The following is a 26,113-nucleotide window of genomic DNA, read 5'->3' as shown; positions in this document are numbered from 1 at the left end:
GCAGGTCAGCGTGACATAAACATTGACAATCCGAGAGCTCCAACAAGAGAAACGTGGTTATTGGGTTGTCCAGCGTTTTGCTAAAATCATGGAAACGTTTGTGGAAATCGGTGGCATGGACACAAACAGGCGCGGAGGGGTTTCACGCACGTTTCTGCGACACTGTTGTGACCAAGCTCTGTCCCCCTGATCGGTGCTGCCAGCCTCGCTTTGTGTCAATTCCCATTCCTTGTTTGGGTCTCCCCCAAAATTGGCCACAGCCTCGCAAAGAGCCCTCTCAAGTGTGGGGGGGGGGGGGGTCTCGCGTTCTCAGCTTTTGGCAGAACGTTGTTTTCTGATTTCAGGACATGCGGGTGCAGTGAGAATTTAGGATTTTCCTTAAAATAAATATCTATTTAAAACACAGAACCCAACAGTGGCTAAATTAGCCAAACCAGCTTTTAACATAAAGTCACGGGAGTTCATGACAAATTATTGCTATTGAACATCAATGAAGTCAATTGTGCTCTTTAAGGATTGCCTTTCTTTTTCCATTGTTTTATCGTAACACTACACAAACGTTGTTACAATTGAGTGTTCTGTAAAGAGAGCTTTCCGTTTATTAACTGCAATCTAATCACGCGGACCTTATTCGAGGAGGCAACATAACCTCACACCTGAGCTGTGATGTGCAGATCGTTAATGGATTGTTACGAGGTTGGCGCGAGGTCACGCTTTAGTTGATGCTTACAAATGACACATGGCAGAGAGGCACGGTGGTGGCACACGGGCATTTTCGTCCGAGTCCGGGATAGAGTGGCACAAAAGCGTCTACATGGAGTCTTTTTTAAAAGATGCCCGGGCAAGGACAGGAGCCGAATGACATGCGTTCGGGTTAAAATGGGCCGCTTGCGATTCCGACGGGGATATTATTTTAGTCAACGCGAGTAAGCTCTTGTCTTAAAAACGAATCCGTAACCGTGTAGGTGTGCCACAGGCCGCTTCGTCGTGTCCAGTTGATCAGTCTGTGTTCAATTCCACCTGAATGTCTCCTGGCAGCAAACAACGGCTGATAGCGGAACTCCTTTTCTGCCCAGTGACCCGCCACCTCCTCATCCCCTTGTTCAGGCGCAGAGAGGCATTTGTGAGCCATCAAGTACCAGGGTCCGCGCCTGCATCTCTCCCGGGGCTAAGAGGTGGGGTCTGGGCCTGGCCGCACGCAGGGCAGCCCGCCTCGGGGACAGCTGACCAGCAACGGCCCTTCCCCCACAGCCTCCACACCCATCCTCCATTCCATCTGCCTAGTAGCGGGCCCTCTCTCCCCCCACCAACACCTTACCACCACCACCGCACCAACAGCACCGCCGCTGCCATCACCACCCACACCCCCCTATCCCCTTGCCTGTGGCTTTCCCCACCCCCAAAACACACAGGCAACCTCACAATTCACAAACAAGTCCCGGTCCACATTCCAGAGGGGATGTCCCTGCAAAAGGACAAGCTGTCATTTGGCTGTCTCGGGGTTTTGTCTTGCTTGGCATTTGCGCAGAAAACAAAAAGAAAACTTGGCGTATAACAAAGAGCTTGAAACCACTGGGAAAATGTCTTACAAAGGAAAGAAAAAAAACCCAGTTCTGTTTGACAATAAAGTAACACACATTGCCTCCCGTCTCTACTCAACGTGAACCCATATCTAGATATGACGGAGTTTTGGGTAAGCGTTATCCATAGATACCCAGCGGTGAAACGAACCACCAGAATAAAACAGGTGACACGCGCACGCTGCTACAAGTCGCTCTGCAGTGCCCAGCGTGGCGATGTCCTCGTAAAGGTGACACTGCTGTTTTACCAACTGTTCTGCTAATACGCTCATAAAAGCCGCCGACTGCAATTGTAAATCACAGCTGCTTAAAGCCTGCTTGCCAATGCTCATTTAATAAGCTAAATATGCAGCGCAAGCGTGAAACATCTGCACCGACATCGTTTAGCGCAATTTTTTCCCCATTCATAATCTATATTCACTTACAGAATATATTATATTCCGCACGGTGCAAGAGGAAGCATTTCGTCCATTCGCTGCGATTCACTCGGTATCCAGAGTCCAGCTGTTATTACGTCCTAAAGATAAACCGGCTGTCGTTTCCAGCACTCCCTCGAAGGCTCGCGCCCATCGTTAATGCTGAACTCGTCACACACAAATGGAACCCAAATCCCACAATTGCCTCTTCCAACACCCTCAGCGTCAACGCATCCCCGGCTTGCTGCGACCGCCAAGCGAAGCAGCTTGACCGCGTGTCCACCTGTGCAGGCACAACCCCCCCCCCCCCCCCACCTGTGCAGGCACAACCCCCCCCCCCCCACCTGTGCAGGCACCTCCCCCCCCCCCACCTGTGCAGGCACCCCCCCTCCCCCACCTGTGCAGGCACCCCCCCACCTGTGCAGGCACAACCCCCCCACCTGTGCAGGCACCCCCTCCCCCCCACCTGTGCAGGCACCCCTCCCCCCCCCACCTGTGCAGGCACCCCCTCCCCCCCCACCTGTGCAGGCAACCCCACCCCCTCTGCCATTGAGGCTGACGTGCACTTTCATTTGGAGAAAAACCCCTCCGTAGATGGGGTGGATGAGGGGCGCAGGGGTCTCCTCTGGGTGCCGCTCGGGGCCACAGAGCTTGGTCCAAGATGTTCGTGGCGTCGGAAGTCATCTTGTGACACGTGATGTGGGCGTAGAGAGCGCCCCGGGCGAGATCGGTCGTGGATAAAAAGTTTAATTCTCCAGTCTACTCCTCTCATGCGCTACAAAAGAAATACATAACGGAATGTATATGTTCATCGGCTGATGACAATGAATCTGCAATTTAAAAGAACGTGGCTCATTTCTTGTGAAACGCCACGACAAATTGCCGTGTGGGTTCAGCTCACACTTTGAAAGTTTTTTTCTGCATCGCAAACGTTACATATTTGCAATGCTAGTTGGAAGCCTGCACCTCGCACTTCGAGTAAGCCCACCGGTCTGGGACAAACTGGACAACTTTGTTAATTTTTATTCATGGCCCGATTTTGACCATTTACCAACAAATTGGAATATGCATAGCGATCATCGCCCACAACTTGCGAAAAACTCGGCTGGATCCTCCTAAAAGACAGTTACGAGACTTCCAAGAAGCATAGTAGCAGTACAAAAATGATTGTTGCTCACGGTAGGACGGTCTCCAATGGCACGCACACAAAACGTACGGCCAATACGGCAGGGAGCTGAGCATCCACTGCAGAAAACCCATTAACTCGGCCTCCTCTCTCATCAGCGGGAAGCCCAGAATAACAGGAAGTTTTACTCACATGACTCCTCTTTTCCGTTTTAAAAAATGGTTGACAAGAGGTTCGGTGGAAAAAATATCCCTTGCTGGGGGAGCGAGGGGGGAGCTCACAGCTCACAAGGTTTAAGAGTCTACGGCGTGATCTGGTATCGATTACTGATCACCGCAGCCTGTCAAGAGACACAGCACATCGCCAAATGTGGGGCTGCGTTGATCAAGCACTGTGACGTCTCCTGAAAACACCTCGCCCATGGTGCGAGTCACGGTCTTGGGGATGGCTCTTCTCTGGTTACTTCTATAATAATAACAATGTATGAGTTAGTGACCTCGCTCCGTGTGCTTCTAGAATGAGGCAGTGTGCTCGTCGTGATGTCTGTGAGGGCGTGGTCTGCCTTCACTAAATGTGCCAATTTACATTTATTCGTGAAATATATTTGATGCCTCTTGGTTATTTTTACCTGCTGACATTTTCACACGCGAAGTTGAAGTTGGCTTGTACAAAGTTGCGTTGCCGAGCAAAAATGTCGCTTGTTATTCTTTCAAAAGAATGTACGTTTTGCGTAGCGGTTTGTCACACGTGCACATGTCCCTCCATTCGCCATTGTCGCAGACACGCACATATAAGAGAGAGGAAGCGAGAAGTAGGAGATTGACAAGAGGCAGGATACAGACGTTGAGAGATGGACACAATAGAGAGACGGATAAACACAAGAGAGATGGGAGAAAGAGCAAGTGACACATGGAGATCAGAGAGAACCGGAGACGTGGGATGGAGGCGGGAGGTAACAGGAGATACAATAGAGAACCATGGTGGAGAGACGTGGGAGAGACACAGGGCCGCAAGACCGAGGGAAGAGAAGAGAGACGCGGGAGATACTTTGTGGCGCACGCTTTGGTGGCAAAACTATTTATTCCATTGTCTCATAATAAATTAAAACCTAAGTGATGTCTGTGATCATTGTGAATTGTAAGCAGATGTTCGTTTCTCGGATATGCTTTTTTTAAAGTTTGCATTCATATTCAATGTTAGTGCACGATCCAAAATATTAAAATCTGCCGCAGCTATCGGCAGAACGCTTCCGCCGCGTCATTGCATTTGAAGTTGGCTTGAGGGGAATTATCTGGTCGCCTCTCACCGTGCGGGGCTGCCGCGATCACGAGACGCTTCTCCGCGCTCGTCATGCGTGCCGACGTGCGCACAGGCACGCACGCACACACACGCACCAATACACGCGGGGATGGACAAGCTCGCTTGGCACATTCATTAGCGCTGCTCGCAGAGGAAATGTGACTTTTTGTTGTTTTAAAAAATCCACTGTGGGAATTTCCGGATTTTACATAATTCTGGAGGGTGGAGCAGATATGCTAATAGCTGATCAGTTTCACTGAGCATCCCAATTCCCGTCTTCTATAATACAGGCAGAATGGATAGAGCATTCATTTTTGCCTCAGCAATTAAAATATATTTTGGTCGTTGAGCAAGGTGCGACGCAGACACACGCACACCGGGCCACTCCGTCTAAACTATAATACTAAAACAAAACGTATCTTACCAGGGTAAGGCTGTATAGCGACTTGACAAATCAAAGCTCAACGGAAGTGGCTTATCGTGTGGAAATTTATAGCAGCCAAATACTCTAAATGCTTGTCGATTACAAAAATGTGGATGGAAAAACCGGAAAACCTAGAGAAAAATCCACACGACCACGGGGAGAACATGCAAACTCCAAATATACAGGCGTCGGTCACGATCGAACCCATGGCCTGTATACCAGGCGAGATAGTCAACATCTCACACCACCACGTCTCTGGCCAACAACGACTAGCGCAGTGTGTCGCCTCGCAAAACACAGGCACAACGCTCAAGGAAGGTCCCTAATCCTTCCATCAGGGGGGAGAGGTCCCCCTGCCTCCACACCATCTGCTTCACTTGCTTAACCTCACCGAGGGCGCACAAATATACAGGATTTGCGCCGTTAGTTCATGAAACAGTGCCGTTTTGTTCCAAGGAAGATTGCACAATCGAGATGGATTATGTAGCCGCTTGCTCTGAAAATAACACATTCTTGGGAAACCACGTGGGCAATGTCTGCTGTGAAATCCGCCGCTTGAGCCGCCGCCGCCGCCGCTCGAGACTCGGAGACTGCTCGCACGCAGTGCTGAGAGGTGCAGAACGCAGCGCGAGTTTCGATCCCACCCTCTCGGGAAGGGGGGGGAGGAGGAAAGCAACACTGCCCCATGATGCGAGCTCAGCGCCTGCAAGCTTCCCCCTTGGTCGAGTGGCGCATGGGCAGCGTGGCGCCTGCATCAGAGAGTGCGATGGTTAATCCACGCTGGGGAGGGTGGCGGGTCCGGTTCCCGCTTGAAAAATGGGTGGGGGGGGGGGGCTGTCAAGTCCGTAGATTGCACTACTATCGCAGACGCACTCACGCTCCGCTTCAACTTAATGGCGACTTCAAAACGTGCCCGCTTGTGCAGGAGGCAGGGGACCACGCGGTAGAAGTTGAAGCGGCCGAGTTTCCCAATTTACGTCACGAACATCGCCACTGCACGAGCGTGGGAAAAACAGAATTATTATATCTGAAGACCAGTTTCTGCCCGACGCTATCTGTCCGCAGCGGCATGGTCAACGGACTCTGCGTATCGATGTCGAGAGTAGCGCTCCCTTAACTCGATGACAAATGGCCACGTGGCCAGGGCCCACCCTTGGGTTAAAGAGGTTGACTCATGACGGTTGCAACCACCCTGGACCAGGCCCCAGCGTAAGGCTGCACTCGCAGTAACGGGACACCAACCCCCGCCTGCTGGCGCTGAGGAGTTAAAGTCGGGCTCAAGTGGAGCAGCCTCCACCTGCTTTGGGGAACATTGGCTCAACGCCATGGAAAGTTTCTACTCATAAGCATACAGCCAGTGCGACAATAGCAAGTTAGCCAATTCATAAGTTACAAGTGCCTGCTTGTTCTTGCATTATTATATTTCTGACCTCTATAACTAATATCCAGAGACTCTTTTTCCCCACATAGGAATGTGGAATTACCACCACTGACTCAGGAGTGCCAATCAAAGTGAGCTTTCCCCCCATGCGTAGCTTGAGTTTTGGGAAATGTTTAAACATTCTCCGAACCGTTTCGGGCACGACATAATTGCAAGCATTATCAATACATAATTAGTATTATTATCGTGAATAATAATATTACTGTTTAATCCAACATCTGAAATGTGCGCCAGTGGCATTTCCACGTGCCGTTGTGAAGTCCCATCATCTCCGTCGCAGTCAATGCGTTGACATCAGACACAGTCACGGCACCGATTAGCGGCAGCTTGCTCCGGGCCGTGCCTGTGCCCAGTGAGGGCCCACCTCTGATCTGTGGCATGGAGAGGAGCCACCCTGGATCTTGGAGAGGGCAGGCTGAGATCAAAGCTTAGTCACAGCTGTCAGATGAATCCAAGCATCTCTAAGCGTCCATCTCCAGCGGACATAAGCTTCGCAAATCCCTTGTATGCTTGATAAGAATTTCACGGCAAAACTTCAGATTAGCTGACCAAATGCCAATTGGTTTGCTCTTTCCTCACAATATTGCAGGTCAGACGGAGTGGCTGAATGACTGCTGAGCGAGCCAAAAGTTGTGCATGTGGCCAATGTCAATCCGACACGTGATTCAGATGCAGTGCTGCAATTTATAACTTTCTATCCACTTGAGGCACTACGAACTTTACACGACTGGCCAAATGCTCACCCAGCCAAATGCTCACCCATCGGATAGCTCAGTAATGTGCTTATCTTATGTCATTTGCCAAATTACTCTTCATGCGCTGTCCCTATCACACGGAGTATTAATGCACAAGGTATCAAATATGGCAATACCTCTTAAAATCTGCTTTTAAAAAATATTCACAGTTGAAAATAACGTGCTAAATCAAACCCCCGCTACTCGGAATTAACGATTATGTACCCACAGCCTTGTCCAGATTTTCAGCACCTATAATGGCCTTTTGAGTTTGCCCTTGAAAAGACTCATCGCAGTGCACTGGCGTGAAGGCGTGGAGGAGGGGCTTGCGTGGAGCAAGAGGGACGCCGGTGATAACAGCGCAGCATAGCTGTAAACACCGTCATCAGCAGCGAATCGAAAGTGAAGAGGCTACATCTAACCATAGGGTTTAGCTGCATGCAACCCTTAGGGGTCACACAGCACGAACCAATCAGAACCTAACCCCACGCTCAACCCCACGTTTATTATTATTTATTATTTGTTTGTCCTTTTGTCCCGACGGCACCATCGGTGTCGCGGCACGAAACAAAGAATCCATTTGTGCCTCTCGCAGAGCAGTGCAATCCTTGGTGTTAGAATGGCCCACGGAAGCAGATATCACAGAACCACTTCTGAGATCCCGTCGAGTGACCTCTGGTCCACACAACAGGGGGCAGCGCATCTCCCCCCTCACCTCTGCCACCCCCCTCAGCTATATTCAATTCATAAGCCAGAATTTAGCGAAATTAAGTGCAGAACCCCTAAATGTAACGTTTGGAGGCATTTCTTTTCCTATAATAATTTGTGACCGGGCTGAGACCGTCCGCTCGGTACACCTGGTTGAAATCACAGGCGGCCGAATCCTGGATTCGAACCCAGCATCTCGGCGACCTCGGCTCAGCGCTCTGACCCCGGAGCCACCTGGCATGTATATATGCATGCATGTACGATGCGTTGAACTTCCTTCGCGCCGTACGTAGCCAACCGAGCTAAAACCTGCCCCCGCTCCCGGGGTGACGCGTGGCGGCACGATCGACGTTCCGTGGCGCGTCGCGCCAACTCACCTGCGACGCGCACGCGCGTTGCCGCCCCAACGACGACGGCGCCGCGGGCCCCGCGCGCCACGCAGGCGTAGTCGCCCTCGTGCTCGCGCCCGGCACGCGCCACGTGCAGCGTGCCGTTGGGCGCCGCCCACGCCACTCCCTCGTCGCCCCCACCCTGGGCGCCGTCGCCCAGCGCTCGGCCGTCCTTCCTCCAGCTCAGCTCCGGGGACGTCGCGGCGCCGTTGCCGTCCCGCGCCGCGCAGTTCAGCGTCAGCGCGCCGCGAGGCGGCAGCACTACGCTGCGAGGGGGCTCCAGCGTGAAGCGCAGCCCCGGGTGAGCTCCTGCTGGGACGGTGGGGAGGGGGCACAAGGTGACAGAGCTGTGTGTTAGGGCAAGGAGGGCACCTGTCCGCGATGTTAACCCAGCGTTCACTTCTTGATAGTCAGGTAGATTTCAGAAGGATGCTTTTATTGTTACTGTTGTTGTTGTTATTATTAAACCCAGACGTGGGACCAACTCTACCGCTGAATCGTGCAAACAATTTCAACAATGATCCGCACACACCAACAATGAACGAATCCTACGCCTCTCTCCTATCTTGCGATACGAACGGCATTGCGTCATAACAGGACTGCACTTACAGAGTAGAAATACAGGAAACGAAACCACATAGTGCGACTTTATTATTGCGTGGTGCCACAATGTGAATATTTTGCAGAAAATCTGGCACAAGTTTGGTGCGTTGAGCCTCATTTTTATGCAAAATTGCCTTAAAACATATTCATCGTCATCTTTGATGCTTAATTCATAACACAGGGACCGGCACACAACTTCCAAAATATATTTTCAGAGACGTTCACTTAAAACCAGAGGGAGCAGTGGAACAGTGGTTAGCACGTTGCACGATGAACCAGATTTCAATTCCCGGTCGTTTGTGATATCGGTGGTGATATCTGAACTGGTTCCTGGCATTCAGTCTCTTCCCCAACCCATACGGAGCAGCTTAGTGAAGTGCGGTTAGATTCCATCACCACCGACATCTGGCAATATACCTTCATCCAGCAGCGGACTGACAAGACTTGTACATTATTTAGGTTAAAATTATTGTTCTAACACAGTGATGAGATGTATGAAATCAATTACATTTAAAACAGTGGGATTGAGTTCAATCTAAACCAGACTAAAAATGATGCAGGAGCGAAAATGTCAAATCAAAAGCCCCTGAGCGATGATTTACTGTGGATGTAAGACAGTGGTTGGAGTCGGGGTGGACTGCTGCTGTACAGGACTACACACTGTGCGGTCAACAATTATCACCGCGGCGACGCATGTATATCTATGTTTAAACAAACAGCAGACAAGAACAACCACCCCTTGTATTATTAACCCAGGGTATTAATAGCAGGGCTGACGTGTTTAGCCACAACCCGTTTATTTATTAAGCTGTTGTGAAACGCGACCCCCTTATACCGCCAGAAAATTTACATCAAAGACGCCTCTTCCTCGCGCTCGCAAAATGCGTTCACTCGAGTAAGAGTGGATTATTGTGAAACGCGGCAAGAGAGCAGCGCTCTGCAGGGACAGCGCTCCGAGCGCCGATGCGCGCCGGCCGCTGAACGAGCGGCCTGCCGCTAACAAACGCATCAACCCCACGATAATGCGATGCCTCGACGCGGGTTACGTTCCCCGTTATCAATATCACGGAATCATTTCTATCGATCCCATCAATAGCTATTCCAAGGACAGCTGCAATTCAGAGCGGAAATCACTTCGCATCGCTCCAGAGGAACGTGCACCGCCGCTGCCGTGTCACCGGCCAACCAGGCAGGGCTCCCGCGAGAATCTCCATCGGCCTTGCTCGATCCACTGCTGGGTTGAATGGCTCCCCCGCGTCGATGCAGAAGCGATCCACCTCGCTCCCCACCTGGCGCGATCCATCACACGACGCCAGCTTCTCGTCCCTCCGTAGCTCTCTTGGCGGCCTCTTCGTCGCCTTCTCAATTGGCGAGCGTGGCCCAACCTCCCGCCGCCCATGCTCGTTTGCTTTTCCTAAGGATTGGTGATCTCTCGTATTGATTTTTTTTAATGCTGTCAATTTTGGTTCCTTCAAATGGTTCAAAGTGTTCACAATTCACACGCACGTCTGCACTGTTTTACTGATTTTCACAATTGCTTGTTTTGCTTAAGAGTGATCAAAATTAAATAAAAAAAGTCATCAAAATGAGGCTCAAAAGAGAAAACGAATGCAACGTGGCAAGAGAACCACCGAGCGGCTATGGGGGCACTGCCTTCACTGCGAGCCAAGCGGCGTCACAGGCTTAGAAAATCATTACGTTCCGTAAGTGCTCAACATCTCCGGCATTTTCAGATGACTCTGGAAAAATGTTAAGTACTATCTCTGCTCTGACGTTGTCAAACCTCTCTTCACTCTCCACTTGCCTCCAGTTTCTGTTTTTTTTTTAAGTGCAGACCCAAAATGCCTCGTAGGCCATGTAAACATCGTGAATCCACGTCAGGGAAACGGAGTTATTATCCGAACGTCTGCGCACTGACAGTTCACAACTCAACACGACGGCGACGCGCCACTGATTGACCACTGACCGACAAGCGAATTACATCTTGAGCACGTCAAGGAATTCCGAGCACAACAAATCACGCGAGCATCTCGCAATCGGGAAAATCCAGAATTCATATCACAGCTGTGGTTTGACTCACTCTGTCTATCATAAATACAATCATCTCTGGGTGGTCGTTGAAAAACACAACACCGCTTCGAATCGACCGGCCCTCGCCACGGCAATGTGGAATTTCCGCTCTTGAGCCGAGGGCTCTCTCAACAGGGCGGACAGCAGGCGCAGTGGAGGTCACGCGGGGCGCTCACGGCTGCCTCATTACTGGGGTCAGGCGAGAGCAGCCATGGTGCTGCCCCACCCCGTGGTGACGTCACGGGGATGTCACCAGAGGGGCGGCCTCGAGGTTCCCAGCCGCGTTCAGGGCACGTTCGTGACGTCCCGGCAACGCGGAGGCACCAGGGGACCGGGATTCTGATGGAGACGCGTAGCTGCCACGACGTGGTCTGTGACGGGAGGTGCATTTGCATTTACATTATTTAGATTGATGTTGCTGATATTCGTTTCTACGTGATAAGCCACTTTGTTGAGCTATCATTTGTGGCCACGTCGCTTCTGACAAAATACGTTAATAGCTCAGTGGGCTTTACCTGGCAATCAAAAAATATGCGTTTAGTTTTATTTGTATATTTTTAAGTGATTTGTTTACCTTTCCTATATTTTCCACCCCTATATAATGATTGTAGTGTTTGTTGTCGTAACGTTGTGACCTGCCCCGACTGGACACTTGTGAAAGAGAGCTTTATAAAACATCGGAATCCTCCAGTGTCAATGCTAATTCTGATTCTGACATTTTTGCAGTTTTGAGTCAAACATTGGGCACGAGGCGACCGCTCCTCCCACCACTACGCCTGCTCACTCCAAGACGAGCCCGCGGTGGCGCGCTGTGCTCGCTATTTATTTATTATTCCACTTCTTTATCCGGGGGTCTCATTCGTCTTTTCCAGGAAGGGCACTGTCAAGTTTTCGCAGTCGCAGAGCAATGATTGCCATTTTTTATATTCAAATTCAGCTATTTACGGGTGGTTATCTTTCTTCAGATTTGGCAGATGTTGACCGTGACGCTGGCACACAATTGTCTACTCTTGCGAATGGCATCACGGGGTCTTCAACGTTCACTGTGAAGCAGACGGCGCGTACAAGTATTTTGCACTTAATACCACACCGCGGTATTAACCAGGGCAGCCGCTGGAATCAGACCGCGAACTGCTGCAACAAGCGGGGAACGCGCTTACCCGCCAAAGCCACCACACCACCTCACCACCCGAGAACCTTGTGATCGACCCACGTTCGATTCCAGGTCACGGCTAACATCAGTGGCGAGTTGATACCGTGTATACAGTCCAGTAGCGACTCGACTGGCGAGGGGCGCGAAACGTCGACACTCGCCTTAAAAAAAAATCGGTGCTCGCTAATCGCACCCTTCCCCAGCCAGCAGTCTGGGTTAGCCGTGTTTCACCACCACAGGGAGAGAGATGGAGAGAGAGATGGAGAGAGAGAGATGGAGAGAGAGATGGAGAGAGAGATGGAGAGAGATGGAGAGAGAGATGGAGAGAGAGATGGAGAGAGAGAGATGGAGAGAGAGATGGAGAGAGAGATGGAGAGAGAGAGATGGAGAGAGAGATAGAGAGAGAGAGATGGAGAGAGAGAGATGGAGAGAGAGAGATGGAGAGAGAGAGATGGAGAGAGAGAGATGGAGAGAGAGAGATGGAGAGAGAGAGAGAGATGGAGAGAGAGATGGAGAGAGAGAGATGGAGAGAGAGAGATGGAGAGAGAGATGGAGAGAGAGATGGAGGGGAGCTGCAGAGGGCAGGAGGCGTGGCAGCTGCAGCAGCAGCAGCGCCGCGTGTTTAACCAGCGCAGCGATCATAACGCAGAGCAGTCCCCGGGACGTGCTGCAAGCTGCACCACCCTGGTGGCTTCATCGCTGCTGCTGCTGCTGTTGTTGTTCTTGTTGTTGTTGTCTTGTTTACTAAGAGGCGCGCCACTTTGCGGGACGGTGCTGCCGAGATTCTGACGGGCAGCCCGCTGCCTTTGTTTGTCCCATTGGTGGGGAGGGGTGGGGTGGAGGGGGTGGGGGTAAGGAGGGGGGGTGAAGGGGTGGGGTGGAGGGGAGGGGGTGGGGTGGAGGGGGTAAGGAGATGGGGTGGGGGTAAGGAGGGGGGTGAAGAGGAGGGGAGGAGGGCGCGCGACCTGACTAGGGGGCGCCAAACTCACGTCCCTCGTCTCAGTCGCACTTTTCCCTTCACTCCACCTCATCTCACCATCTTCCTCGTCGCCAACATCTCACTCCATAGCCCTCTCCTCCTACATCTGCCCCTCTCCCCCCGTCCCTCTCGCCTCCCTCCCGTGTCCGCCTGCCCCCCCCTTTCTCTGCTCGTCTCTCGCAGCGAGCGAGGCCCCGGGTCCCGTCCCTCGGTCATCCCCTAACCCCGACAGCGAGAACCGACGGAGATTAAACGAATGACGATGCCTACGATGCGAATGAACACTCCATTCATTCGTTCACACGGGTTCATTCGCAGACTCATCTCGTTTTCTCGTTGATTAATTTGCTCATTCGCTTACTCTCTCGTCCACTGTCATTCACCAAATGGCTCACTTCCCAATTCACTCATTCCATTCACTTGAACGATGAAGCCTGCAGAGCGCGTGGACACTCGTGCAACATTCGTTCACTGATTCATGCACTTACTCGCTCAGTCACTCATTCGCCACCTCGTTCGTTTACTCATTCACTAATATATTCCCTTAAACGAATGACGCTTTTACAGCACCCATTAACCCGCCGAGTCTCGCAATCCCTCTGTCATCCACTCAATCGGTCCCTTGACCACGAATCGCTCTCCACTCGTTTATTCACCAATTCATTCACTGGGACGCATTTACACTGCACCGCAATGCATCGCGGCGACATCATAATTAAACGATTGCCATATTTCTTCAGCAGACCACTCATCATCGCGAGGTCAGGGTCTATCCACTGCTGGATTAAGTTATTCCCGATGCCCTAGCCCTTGCCTCGTAGTCCTGCGATGCCACAATCCGTGTCGCTACTGCTCGTGACCTGACATCGCTCCGTCTCGCTGTTGGTTATCCTACGCAGTGTGGTCTCTTCCTAGGCCCCAATGTCAGAATAAGTCTTGTGCACCCGGTTTAACCTTTCTGGCCATAATGTGCCCTACCCGAGCACAGTTACTTGATTCAACCAACCACTAAATACACACACACATATTTTACATATGCCAGTCCGTAAAAATCATTAAAGCGACATCGCTTTAAAACTTAAAATATTGTTTCTCTCGTTGGTCGAACGCTGCTCAGTGTTTCAGATGAAAGATCTTCATGTAGGGAATTGGACACGGATGGAAGATAGAGAGGGACACGAATGTGCTTAGCCCTCAGGAGGTCATCGGCGAGAGTCCAAACCCAGCCGTAGAGTGCCCAGGGAAGAAGCCCTGTGGCCTTGTCAGAGGCGATGAGACCACGGCCTATGGATCGTGAAAGCTCTGCCCCAGCGAGGTCCATCAAAAATAACAATGGCACTAACGCGAACAGAGGACGACTTCGGGGTGTACGAGGTTCGAATGGTGGTGACCAAAATGGGTTTGGAATTAGACGCTTTACAAAATGTGGGCCCGATTTATCCTAACCCACAGCACTCCCTGTCCAAAACCCTAAATCCAAACCCATTATGGGCGCTTTCCCAGCCTTCCCAGAGGGAAGTGGGAGGCATTATCCACGACTCTACTCACACCAGCAAACAACGACATTTCTCCTAGTCCTCGAAAACAGCATGAAATAAGAAATAAATTAAGTACGTGAAAGTCGCCTCTGCTGCATGCACCCACCCACGCGCCTACACTATCCCGCACGGACCACCCGCAATGCGGGGAAGTATGGTCACGTAATCTCGTCTTCATCAAAACCCACTGCCTGCCCAGCGTGGTGAAGTATGGACAAACAGCCCCCAGCAGTGGATTAACATAATAGGCTGCAAAGCATTAATTACCATTGTTGAACAGCCTCTGGGGCATGCACCGGTCTTTACTGAACATTTTAAAGTCTCTATTTTAATTCCGTCCAATCGAGTCCCCCGAACGCGTCTCGCTCTAACCGTGCACACACGAGCGCACGTCGCTCGTGAGAGAAAGTCACGGGGGAATCCAGCGGTGGTTGTTGTGACGATCATCCCCGCCAACTCGATTCATTCCTCAGCCAGGATGGACCCAAAGCAGAGGACGCGGCGCGGTGAACGAGCGCCAGTAACTCATTCACTTGCTCATTCAGGGCGCGCATCACTGATCGAGCGGCCAGGGTAACTCGTTCACAAACTCATTCCCTGTGTAACTCGCACCTCCGATTAGCACGGTTGGCTACCCCTGGTACAAAATAAGTGCAACATACGTAGATACAACTCATTCACTGTGATACAGCCCCAGAACGGAGTAATCGATTCACTGTGTAACTCTTTCATCGACTCATTCACTAGGAATCTCATTCACCGACTTCTATATTATATCGCCAGACGGAGTGCACCATTTACTGGCTGTGCTGTAGGAGCGGGAGCGATTCATTGGGGGTGCAATCTGCGACTCGCAGCCACAGTCGTGAAGAGTGATGGGGGGGGGGCAGAGCCACGTGGGCTGGGCTCCTCCGCGTCCCCGCTCCCCCCCCCCCAAACAACTCTCCCCCCTAATTCCACATTCCCTTGCTGGGGCTGCACTCTCCTTAGAAGTGGTCGCGATTGTAATCGCCCCCCGCCCGCCCGCCCGCCCCACTCCTCCTCGTCGGCGTGCAGTCCCCGAACTTTGAAGAAGCGCTGCTGCGAGTACTGCGCTCGACACTGCACGAGGCGTGGGGCCCATGGTCAATAAGGCTGGCAAGTGTTTACCCAGCAAGAGCCCGACTCGGATGTTACATCTCATTCAGGAAGGTGATGTCCCGTCAAGGAGTAGTTGGGCGTGTGGTTGGCTTGGGGAGAACCAGTGGCTGTACTATATCGCTCCTACGAGGGGTAACTCAAAGCTCAGCGAAGATCGCAGACCCAACAGGCAGAGACTCTATAGAGCGAGTGGACCAAATCCACGGATTTCATCAATTGCTGCGCTGTTGTTTATATACTGTTCTAGTATCCATCCAGCCAGCCGCTCAGTCAACGGGACCCCATCATCAGTGTCCCGTGCACGGCTAATAGCAACATCGGCATCTGCATCAGTATACGCGATCGCATTATGCGTGGCGGCAGTGTGATAACAATTAGTTTCACCTCTGTTGAGACGCAGAACCAGCGAGTTCATATTACAGGATTATTCAATGGAGCAGCGATTTTGCACGATTAATCAGCGCCGAACGCGCTCGAGGGATGAGCCAGAGCGAGATGGATTCCCTTCGTGTATCCACGCGAGGTCCCTTTGAGAGTCGCTACTGCGAGTGAGATCGTAATTCCGGAGTTAGAGGCAAACTCGGTTCTTGCAGTCACTAGTTTGGCAAATGTGGTATTTGACCGGTATGTAAAATCCTAAATGTGCGAACGATGATGACGATAGCTCCAGTGTGTTGCGTCACGGAACGGTGGCGGCGGCTTTGGGAGTCTTTCATTCAGCAGTGGATCGAGCATGGCTGCTACTGCTGCTGCTGAATAATTCCCATGCCTCGTTTCGGACTCTTGTTTTTCTGCAGGGTCCTTCCGAGTCCTTCCGATTCCAGCGATGTGTCTTATTTCGTGGACGAGGAAACTTTGAGTCGGCTTTTCACGGAGAAACACTTCAATACGCAAGGATAACATCCATCGGTCCGCACAGACAGGTACACGAACTCCACTTCTGTGCTCGTGACCACCAACCCTCGCCTCCAACGCGATGGATCACGGGCGCGCGGCACCACGGCCGGCTCAATGGAGACGTCAAATGGGAGCGAGTTGGGGGTTGTGGGCTCTTCTTTAACGTCGATTGTAGAAGGCACGCGGCTTTGGTCATTGCCGGCCGCCTGTCTGATCGCGGGCCAATCGCCCCTCTTGGCGGCCCCACTTGTGCGCTGACCGGCGCTGCGCGTTCGAAGTTCCTTCGCTAAGTGACGACGACGAACATGAGGATGGGGCTGCCGCTGATGCTGCTGCTGGCGGGGCCCCGTTCACGAGTCCCGCCCGTGCCTCCGGGGCAGCGCGGGTGAAGCGACCCCCGTCTGGCCCAGGAGACGGGACTCGTGGTGGTGCCTCGTGCGGAGCGCGATCAGAACGCGCGCGCACCAACATCGCAGCAAAGACAAAGACCCCCCCCCCCCCTCCAATACAGCCCCTTGGGGCTCGTGCTGTTGGCGAGTAGCCGGCACGGCACGCGAGGGGGTGGGTGGCCAACGCCGATATTATTACACCGCACCGGGGGCTCGTTACGGCTGAGTCAACCTAGGCGAAGGCCCGGTACCGGTTACGAAAATTCGCCACTGTTAAGGGTGGGAACTTGCAACACCGGGTGGCGGAGTGGTTAGTGCGCTAACCACACGTGCGTGTGTGTGATACACAACACTCGCGCCCAGCACGCACAGCACGGACCACTCGCAGGCATTATCAACACGCGCGCAGCAACCCTCGCACACAATGAAATACATCGCCGGATGACCTCTGCGGAGAGCCGCCAAGTCAAAAGACCGCGGAGCCCAGAAGTCTCTTTTACCCAGAGACCCGCGGAGTCGTGCGGCACTGGACACCCACGCACACTCCTCCTCTAGCCTTGAGACGCCACTGAGCCCAGGCGCTGTTCGCGAGCACTTGTCACGAGAGCGCGGGGCTCACGATGGGGGTGCCCGCGTTGGGGACGCCACTCAGAGCCACGGACACGCGCCTCAACTGCCCCGTAACTTTGCGCATCAACAACACACGCGCACGCACGCACGCACGCGCACACACACGGGCTGCCCTGTCCATCGCGTGCGGCTCCCCCACGCTGGGCCCCATCCCCGGGCTCTGGTGGCCACCCGGCCGCGTCCGTGACTTCTGCCCCGCACGGGGCTCGATCTCAAGTCCCGTTACCATGCGTGACAACAACAACAAGAAGAAGACCACATGGCTGAGCGCGGAGATTCAGCCGGCCGGGAGACAGAGATGGGGGAGAGAGAGGAGGCAAGAGAGATCCATCGCCTACCGGGGCGCAGGGGACACAAACACGCGCCTCCCTCACCTGCGCCGCAGACGAACACCGCCAGGAGCCGGAGAGCCCCGCACCAACGTTGGTGTTTATTAGTCCGTCTCGCCATGAGTGCGCTCGGGACGCAGCGCCGCGGAGTCGTCGCTCGCGACGCGAGGGTCGCATCCCGTTTGGGGTGTGGGGAGCCGAGGCGAGCCCGCACGGTCGGGGTGGGGTGGGGGAGGAGGGCAAGGGAGGAACGCCTCCTCGGCCGGACAAGGGGGCGGCCGGACACACGCTCACACCCAGGACACACACACACACACACAGCTCCCACCAACCCTGTCACACACACAGCTCCCACCAACCCTGTCAAACACACACAGCTCCCACCAACCCTATCACACACACAGCTCCCACCAACCCTGTCACACACACAGCTCCCACCAACCCTGTCACACACACAGCTCCCACCAACCCTGTCACACACACAGCTCCCACCAACCCTGTCACACACAGAGCTCGCACCTACCCTGTCACCCACACAGCTCCCACCAACCCTGTCACACACACACAGCTCCCACCAACCCTGTCACACACACAGCTCCCACCAACCCTGTCACACACACAGCTCCCACCAACCCTGTCACACACACAGCTCCCACCAACCCTGTCACACACACAGCTCCCACCAACCCTGTCACACACAGAGCTCCCACCAACCCTGTCACACACACAGCTCGCACCTACCCTGTCACCCACACAGCTCCCACCAACCCTGTCACACACACACAGCTCCCACCAACCCTGTCACACACACAGCTCCCACCAACCCTGTCACACACACAGCTCCCACCAACCCTGTCACACACACAGCTCCCACCAACCCTGTCACACACACAGCTCCCACCAACCCTGTCACACACACAGCTCCCACCAACCTTGTCACACACACAGCTCCCACCAACCCTGTCACACACAGAGCTCCCACCAACCCTGTCACACACAGCTCGCGCCAACCCTGTCAACCAACACAGCTCCCACCAACCCTGTCACACACACACAGCTCCCACCAACCCTGTCACACACACAGCTCCCACCAACCCTGTCACACACACAGCTCCCACCAAACCTGTCACACACAGAGCTCCCACCAACCCTGTCACACACACAGCTCCCACCAACCCTGTCACACACACAGCTCCCACCAACCTTGTCACACACACAGCTCCCACCAACCCTGTCACACACAGAGCTCCCACCAACCCTGTCACACACAGCTCGCGCCAACCCTGTCAACCAACACAGCTCCCACCAACCCTGTCACACACACAGCTCCCACCAACCCTGTCACACACACAGCTCCCACCAACCCTGTCACACACACAGCTCCCACCAACCCTGTCACACACAGCTCGCGCCAACCCTGTCAACCAACACAGCTCCCACCAACCCTGTCACACACACACAGCTCCCACCAACCCTGTCACACACACAGCTCCCACCAACCCTGTCACACACACAGCTCCCACCAAACCTGTCACACACAGAGCTCCCACCAACCCTGTCACACACACAGCTCCCACCAACCCTGTCACACACACAGCTCCCACCAACCTTGTCACACACACAGCTCCCACCAACCCTGTCACACACAGAGCTCCCACCAACCCTGTCACACACAGCTCGCGCCAACCCTGTCAACCAACACAGCTCCCACCAACCCTGTCACACACACAGCTCCCACCAACCCTGTCACACACACAGCTCCCACCAACCCTGTCACACACACAGCTCCCACCAACCCTGTCACACACACAGCTCCCACCAACCCTGTCACACACACAGCTCCCACCAACCCTGTCACACACACAGCTCCCACCAACCCTGTCACACACGCGTACGCTCAGCGTAAGCACAGAGACAGCCAGCACGCACAGCGCACACTCACACAGCGCGCCCTACCACTCGGCACATACACCATCTTAACACACACACACACAGCAGGCGCTCACATACACAAACACGCTCCCCTACGCAGCACACAACATCCACAGGGCACACACGCGCACCCCAAAAACACCGGCACACACGCGAACACTGCCCTCACCCGCGAACCATATAAACAACACCTCCTCGACCCGCGCGCACACACACAGGGTGGTAAGACTCATCCCGCGCACCAAACAGACACACCTCCCAGCAACTCAATCACGGACCCAGCACGCCCCTCCCCCACCATCTTCATCACCTCCTCCACCCTTCCACGCACACCGCCCACTCACGCGCGCTGCGCTGACCCCTGCACACCACAACACGCGCCTGCTCACCATCTCACAACAACCCCTCCCCCACCTACAGGCAGCCGCCAACAAACATCACACATACACACACCCGGGGCTCGACTCACCCCTCCACACACACACCCGAAACTCCCTCCTCCCTCCGCGCACACACACACGCGCACACACACGCGGGGTCATCCCCTCGGCCCTCCCCACTCCCCCTCCTCCTCCTCCCGGCCGAGCTCCGCTCCTCCACCCCCGCGTCCCAGGGGACCCCCCCGGACTGCCCGGTGCCTGCGTGAGACACGGCCGTGTGTGTGTGTGGCCATGTGCGCTCAACCCTGATACACGCATCTCACACACGCGCCGTATACATCACATGCCACACGAAGACAAAGATCCTCCGCGGAGCCTCAACAGGCTGTTGGGGCAAGTGCTGTTAGCGAGCACCTATTAAAGCCGGCACGGCACACGACGGGGTGGGTGGCCAATACCACGCCCTGGCCGCCTTTGTTTCCCTAGCACCGTGTACTCGTTTGGGGCCGAGTCGACCCAGAGGAGGCCCAGGACTAGTTCAGATATTCGCCAATGTTGTTGGTCGCGAGCGGTAATCGAACTCTGGTGGCCGGGTTCGGAGCGCAGCGCGCTATCCGCTACATCACGTCACTCGCCACACATCATACACACACCACACACACACACCACACACACACCACACACACACCACACACACCACGCTTCATCATACACACACCACACATCACACCACGCTTCATCATACACACACCGCACACACACCACGCTTCATCATATACACACACACCACACACACCACGCTTCATCACACACACACCACACACACACCAGACACACCACGCTTCATCATATACACACACCACACACCCCACGCTTCATCATACACACACCACACACACACCACACACACACCACACACACCACTCTTCATCATATACATGCACCACACACACCACGCTTCATCACACACACACCACACACACACCACACACACCACGCTTCATCATATACACACACCACACACACCACGCTTCATCATACACACACCACGCTTCATCATACACACACCACACACACACCACGCTTCATCATACACACACCACGCTTCATCATACACACACACCACACACCACGCTTCATCACACACACACTACACACACACCACGCTTCATTATACACACACACCACACACACACCACACACACCACACTTCATCATACACACACTACACACACCACGCTTACACCACACACCCTACACAGCTCGCATGATACACATACGCACCATAAACGTCACGCGTGTATGATATATGGACAACATACAAAATTTTGCATAACACATCTCACATACACATACCAAATATACCATAGACACACAGCACACACCATACATACACCTAATACACACACACTGTATACTATATACACTCTATAACATTCATACATTATGCACGTGTACTATACGCCACACACACGTGCACAAATGCAATATGTATCATACACAAAACTACAAACTATCACACGGCAAACACCTATCATACGCCATATACATCACACACCATAAACATAATATAAACCAGAGACTCCACATGATACACAACACACATCAGCATACAACACGCAATGTACACACCACGCACACGTAACATACACGCAAATTCATGATTGTACATCGTACGCATCGCAATATATACACACCACACACAATAACACCACACACACACACGTGCACCGTAAACCACACGTATACACAACACGCATGTCACACGAACACCACATGTCGCAGTACATTCGGTATAAACAATATAAAAAATACGCACATAACATACCACGTAAACAACACGCACGCATGATGCAGCATACACACCATCACGTATACACCGCACGAGACGCACGGATCACACAACATGTGACACGTGACACACGGCACATCGAGGGATGTGGAGAGATGAATCTCATCCCAATCACACAACATGTAACATGTAACACGTGACACACGGCACATCGAGGGATGTGGAGAGGTGAATCTCATCCCAATCACACAACATGTGACACGTAACACGTGACACACGGCACATCGAGGGATGTGGAGAGATGAATCTCATCCCAATCACACAACATGTAAAATGTAACACGTGACACACGGCTCATCGAGGGATGTGGAGAGATGAATCTCATCCCAATCACACAACATGTAACACGTAACACACGGCACATCGAGGGATGTGGAGAGATGAATCTCATCCCAATCACACAACATGTAAAATGTAACACGTGAGACACGGCTCATCGAGGGATGTGGAGAGATAAATCTCATCCCAATCACACAACATGTAACATGTGACACGTAGCACACGGCACATCGAGGGATGTGGAGAGATGAATCTCATCCCAATCACACAACATGTAACGTGTGACACGTGACACACAGCTCATCGAGGGATGTGGAGAGATGAATCTCATCCCAATCACACAACATGTAAAATGTAACACGTAACACGCGGCACATCGAGGGATGTGTAAAGATGAATCTCATCCCAATCACACAACATGTAACGTGTGACACGTGACACACGGCACATCGAGGGATGTGGAGAGATGAATCTCATCCCAATCACACAACATGTAACATGTAACACGTAACACACGGCACATCGAGGGATGTGGAGAGATGAATCTCATCCCAATCACACAACATGTAAAATGTAACACGTGACACACGGCTCATCGAGGGATGTGGAGAGATGAATCTCATCCCAATCACACAACATGTAACATGTAACACGTAACACACGGCACATCGAGGGATGTGGAGAGATGAATCTCATCCCAATCACACAACATGTAAAATGTAACACGTGACACACGGCTCATCGAGGGATGTGGAGAGATGAATCTCATCCCAATCACACAACATGTAACATGTGACACGTAGCACACGGCACATCGAGGGATGTGGAGAGATGAATCTCATCCCAATCACACAACATGTAACATGTGACACGTGACACACGGCTCATGGAGGGATGTGGAGAGATGAATCTCATCCCAATCACACAACATGTAACATGTGACACGTGACACACAGCTCATCGAGGGATGTGGAGAGATGAATCTCATCCCAACATTTAAAAACAAAACTTCCACGGTTCAGCGGTGCCGTTCGTTGTGGGGTTTTTGTAGCTTGCGGCGAGTAGGAGCGGCGCCTCTTGTGGCTGCAGGGGCGAAGTTGTTTAGAGCCGCATCATAAACAAGCAGGCGTCTGCGCATGGCCCATCTGTCTATCGACATGAAATAACAAGGAGGGCTTCTTCTTGCACATCCCCAGGGCCGTACGGCTGTCCGGCAGTGCATCGATTCAGCAGCAATGGCTCAATGCAAGCAAACTCTGGACCGGTTTGACATTCAGTTTATCATCAACGTCTCAATTACAGTGCATGCGACTCAATTGTGAGAATCGTTAAATATATATTCTCCCTCGCGTGTATCCCGAGCCTAATGATCGATGTTAATCGGTGCGTCGTTCCCTGCAAAATCGACATCCCGACATCCACTGATGGACACCACGCACACAAACACAGGAAAGACAAAGATCCCCCAAGTAGACCGACAGTGGTTGTTGTTGTTGTTGGGCTCAGTGCCGTCACCGACGGCTGCCTGCGAGCGACGAATCAAACTCCGGGGCGCCGGGATCGTAGCGCGCAACACAGCGCGCTAACCACTGCGCCACCGCTCCCCGTTGGGGGGAGCACACCGCGACTCACGACTCCCCGAACACCTCCACCAGAACCCCTTCGCCGCTAGCCGCTGGGGGAGCGTCGTGGCCTCGTCAACAACACGGGCCAGTGCATGGGACGCGTGGCGATGGTGGTGGTTGACAGATGGAGGAAGCCGCCTGCCCCATCAGCCGCGTGATCGCAGCACCGAGGGCAGTCGCGGCTTGCGCTGGGCGCGGTGACGCCGTGGTAGGGGCCAGTGCCGATGCTGCCGATGCTGCCGTTTCTATCCAGCGGGGCAGCGTGGTCGGAGGAATGGGGGTGGGGTGGGGGGTCACCACTGCCCCCCCCACCCCCTTGCGCACTCCTCCAGCAGCCGCTCCGCTGGTTCGCCCCGCGCTGGGTGGCGGCGGTGCCGGCGAGCGCCCTGGTGGGGAGCTCGCCGAGTGAACTCCGCAGTGAATTTGTCATGCCGCGGTGATTGAAGGCCCCGCGAGGGCGACCTCTGGCCGTGTGAGAAAGCGGCTCTGTCGCTCGTGAAGTGGCCAAAGTCATCGCCGCTGCGACGGTCGGCAGGGTTCACGGTCACACGTCCAGGATCTCGCACTGTCGCCTGTGTGGCGACCCACTGCTTCGTCTTTACCTGGGGGTGTGAGATGCCCTTTCTGGGGGGGGTGCGAGACATGGGCAGTGTTTTTTTTAGAAGGTAAATAATGGAAACGCAAATTAAGCACGGGCACGTGAGGACAACTACTTTGTTTCGTCAAACCTCTGCATTCGTTACCATTCTACTGTTTTTTTATATGATTGAGAACCAAAAGGGTTGCAAGGCTATAGTAAAGTTTAAACCCACTGACTTAACTAGAAGCGGTTTAAACCCACTGACTTAACCAGAAGCGGCTTAACCAGAAGCGGCTTAACCAGAAGCGGTTTAACCAGAAGCGGCTTAACCAGAAGCGGTTTAACCAGAAGCGGTTTAAACCCACTGGTTTAACCAGAAGCGGTTTAACTAGAAGCGGTTTAACCAGAAGCGGTTTAAACCCACTGGTTTAACCAGAAGCGGCTTAACTAGAAGCGGTTTAACCAGAAGCGGCTTAACCAGTAGCGGCTTAACCAGAAGCGGTTTAACCAGAAGCGGTTTAAACCCACTGACTTAACCAGAATCGGTTTAACTAGAAGCGGCTTAACCAGAAGCGGTTTAACCAGAAGCGGCTTAATAGAAGCGGTTTAACCAGAAGCGGCTTAACCAGAAGCGGTTTAACCAGAAGCGGCTTAATCAGAAGCGGTTTAACCAGAAGCGGTTTAAACCCACTGGTTTAACCAGAAGCGGCTTAACTAGAAGCGGCTTAACCAGAAGCGGTTTAAACCCACTGGTTTAACCAGAAGCGGCTTAACTAGAAGCGGTTTAACCAGAAGCGGCTTAACCAGAAGCGGCTTAACCAGAAGCGGTTTAAACCCACTGACTTAACCAGAAGCGGCTTAACCAGAAGCGGTTTAAACCCACTAGTTTAACCAGAAGCGGTTTAACCAGAAGCGGTTTAAACCCACTGGTTTAACCAGAAGCGGTTTAACCAGAAGCGGCTTAACCAGAAGCGGTTTAACCAGAAGCGGTTTAAACCCACTGACTTAACCAGAAGCGGCTTAACCAGAAGCGGTTTAAACCCACTAGTTTAACCAGAAGCAGCTTAACCAGAAGCGGTTTAAACCCAGTGACTTAACCAGAACCGGTTTAACCAAAAGCAGTTTAAACCCACTGGTTTAACCATAAGCGGTTTAACCAGAAGCGGTTCGACCCGAGTACGAGCGGAATATCCGCAGCGCAACGTCTCCACATCAGATCTACCGAACAAGAGTGAAATACACTACAGAGACAAAAGGACTCGTAAAATATCCACATGGAATTGTGCCCGTCAGCCAATGGGGATTAAGAAGTGAAGTGACGTGCCAATGAGCCCCACTCGGGGTGAAACACGAGTGCAGGCCGTGATTCAGAGAGGCTGGTGGGTTTTTGTGGAAGGCCTGACAGCTGAGTTTGTGAGCAAATAAACTTTCCTTTTGTACTTTTACACAACGCTGCGGACTTCGTGGAAAGAGCACGTGACATGATTGCTTTAAAAGAATATGTCCCTGTAGTATATGTCAGAGACGTAACAGCCTTTGAGTGGTTTTGACTTGACCGAGTTATCAGCAGGGAACCATCTATGAAGTAACAGCAGAGCTAATTTACCAATGAGGCAAAAA

The 26,113-nt window shown here is 52.9% G+C and overlaps 1 protein-coding gene across 2 annotated transcripts in view; it reads right to left on the bottom strand.

Annotated features, from left to right (window-relative positions):
• PRTG (protogenin) overlaps positions 1-18,271 on the bottom strand; it is a 121,978-nt gene extending 103,707 nt beyond the window's left edge. Inside the window, exons 1-2 of one of the 2 annotated variants that reach the window (XM_032953820.2) lie at positions 17,891-18,271; positions 8,106-8,429 (exon numbers count right to left, since the gene is read on the bottom strand). In XM_032953820.2, the coding sequence (XP_032809711.1) occupies positions 8,106-8,429; positions 17,891-17,966 (400 nt within the window). In that variant the 5' untranslated portion in view covers positions 17,967-18,271. The remainder of the gene's footprint in view (positions 1-8,105; positions 8,430-17,890) is intronic. The other variant, XM_032953821.2, reaches the window with a different exon arrangement.
• Between the last annotated feature and the right edge of the window lie 7,842 nt (positions 18,272-26,113).

Source organism: Petromyzon marinus, chromosome 13 (genome assembly GCF_048934315.1).
Source record: "Petromyzon marinus isolate PM22_M1 ecotype Great Lakes invasive population chromosome 13, UKy_Petmar_22M1.pri1.0, whole genome shotgun sequence".
Taxonomy (NCBI): Eukaryota; Metazoa; Chordata; class Hyperoartia; order Petromyzontiformes; family Petromyzontidae; genus Petromyzon; species Petromyzon marinus.
Note: the sequence above shows the minus strand (reverse complement) of the source record. Positions and strands in the feature narration are given on the sequence as shown.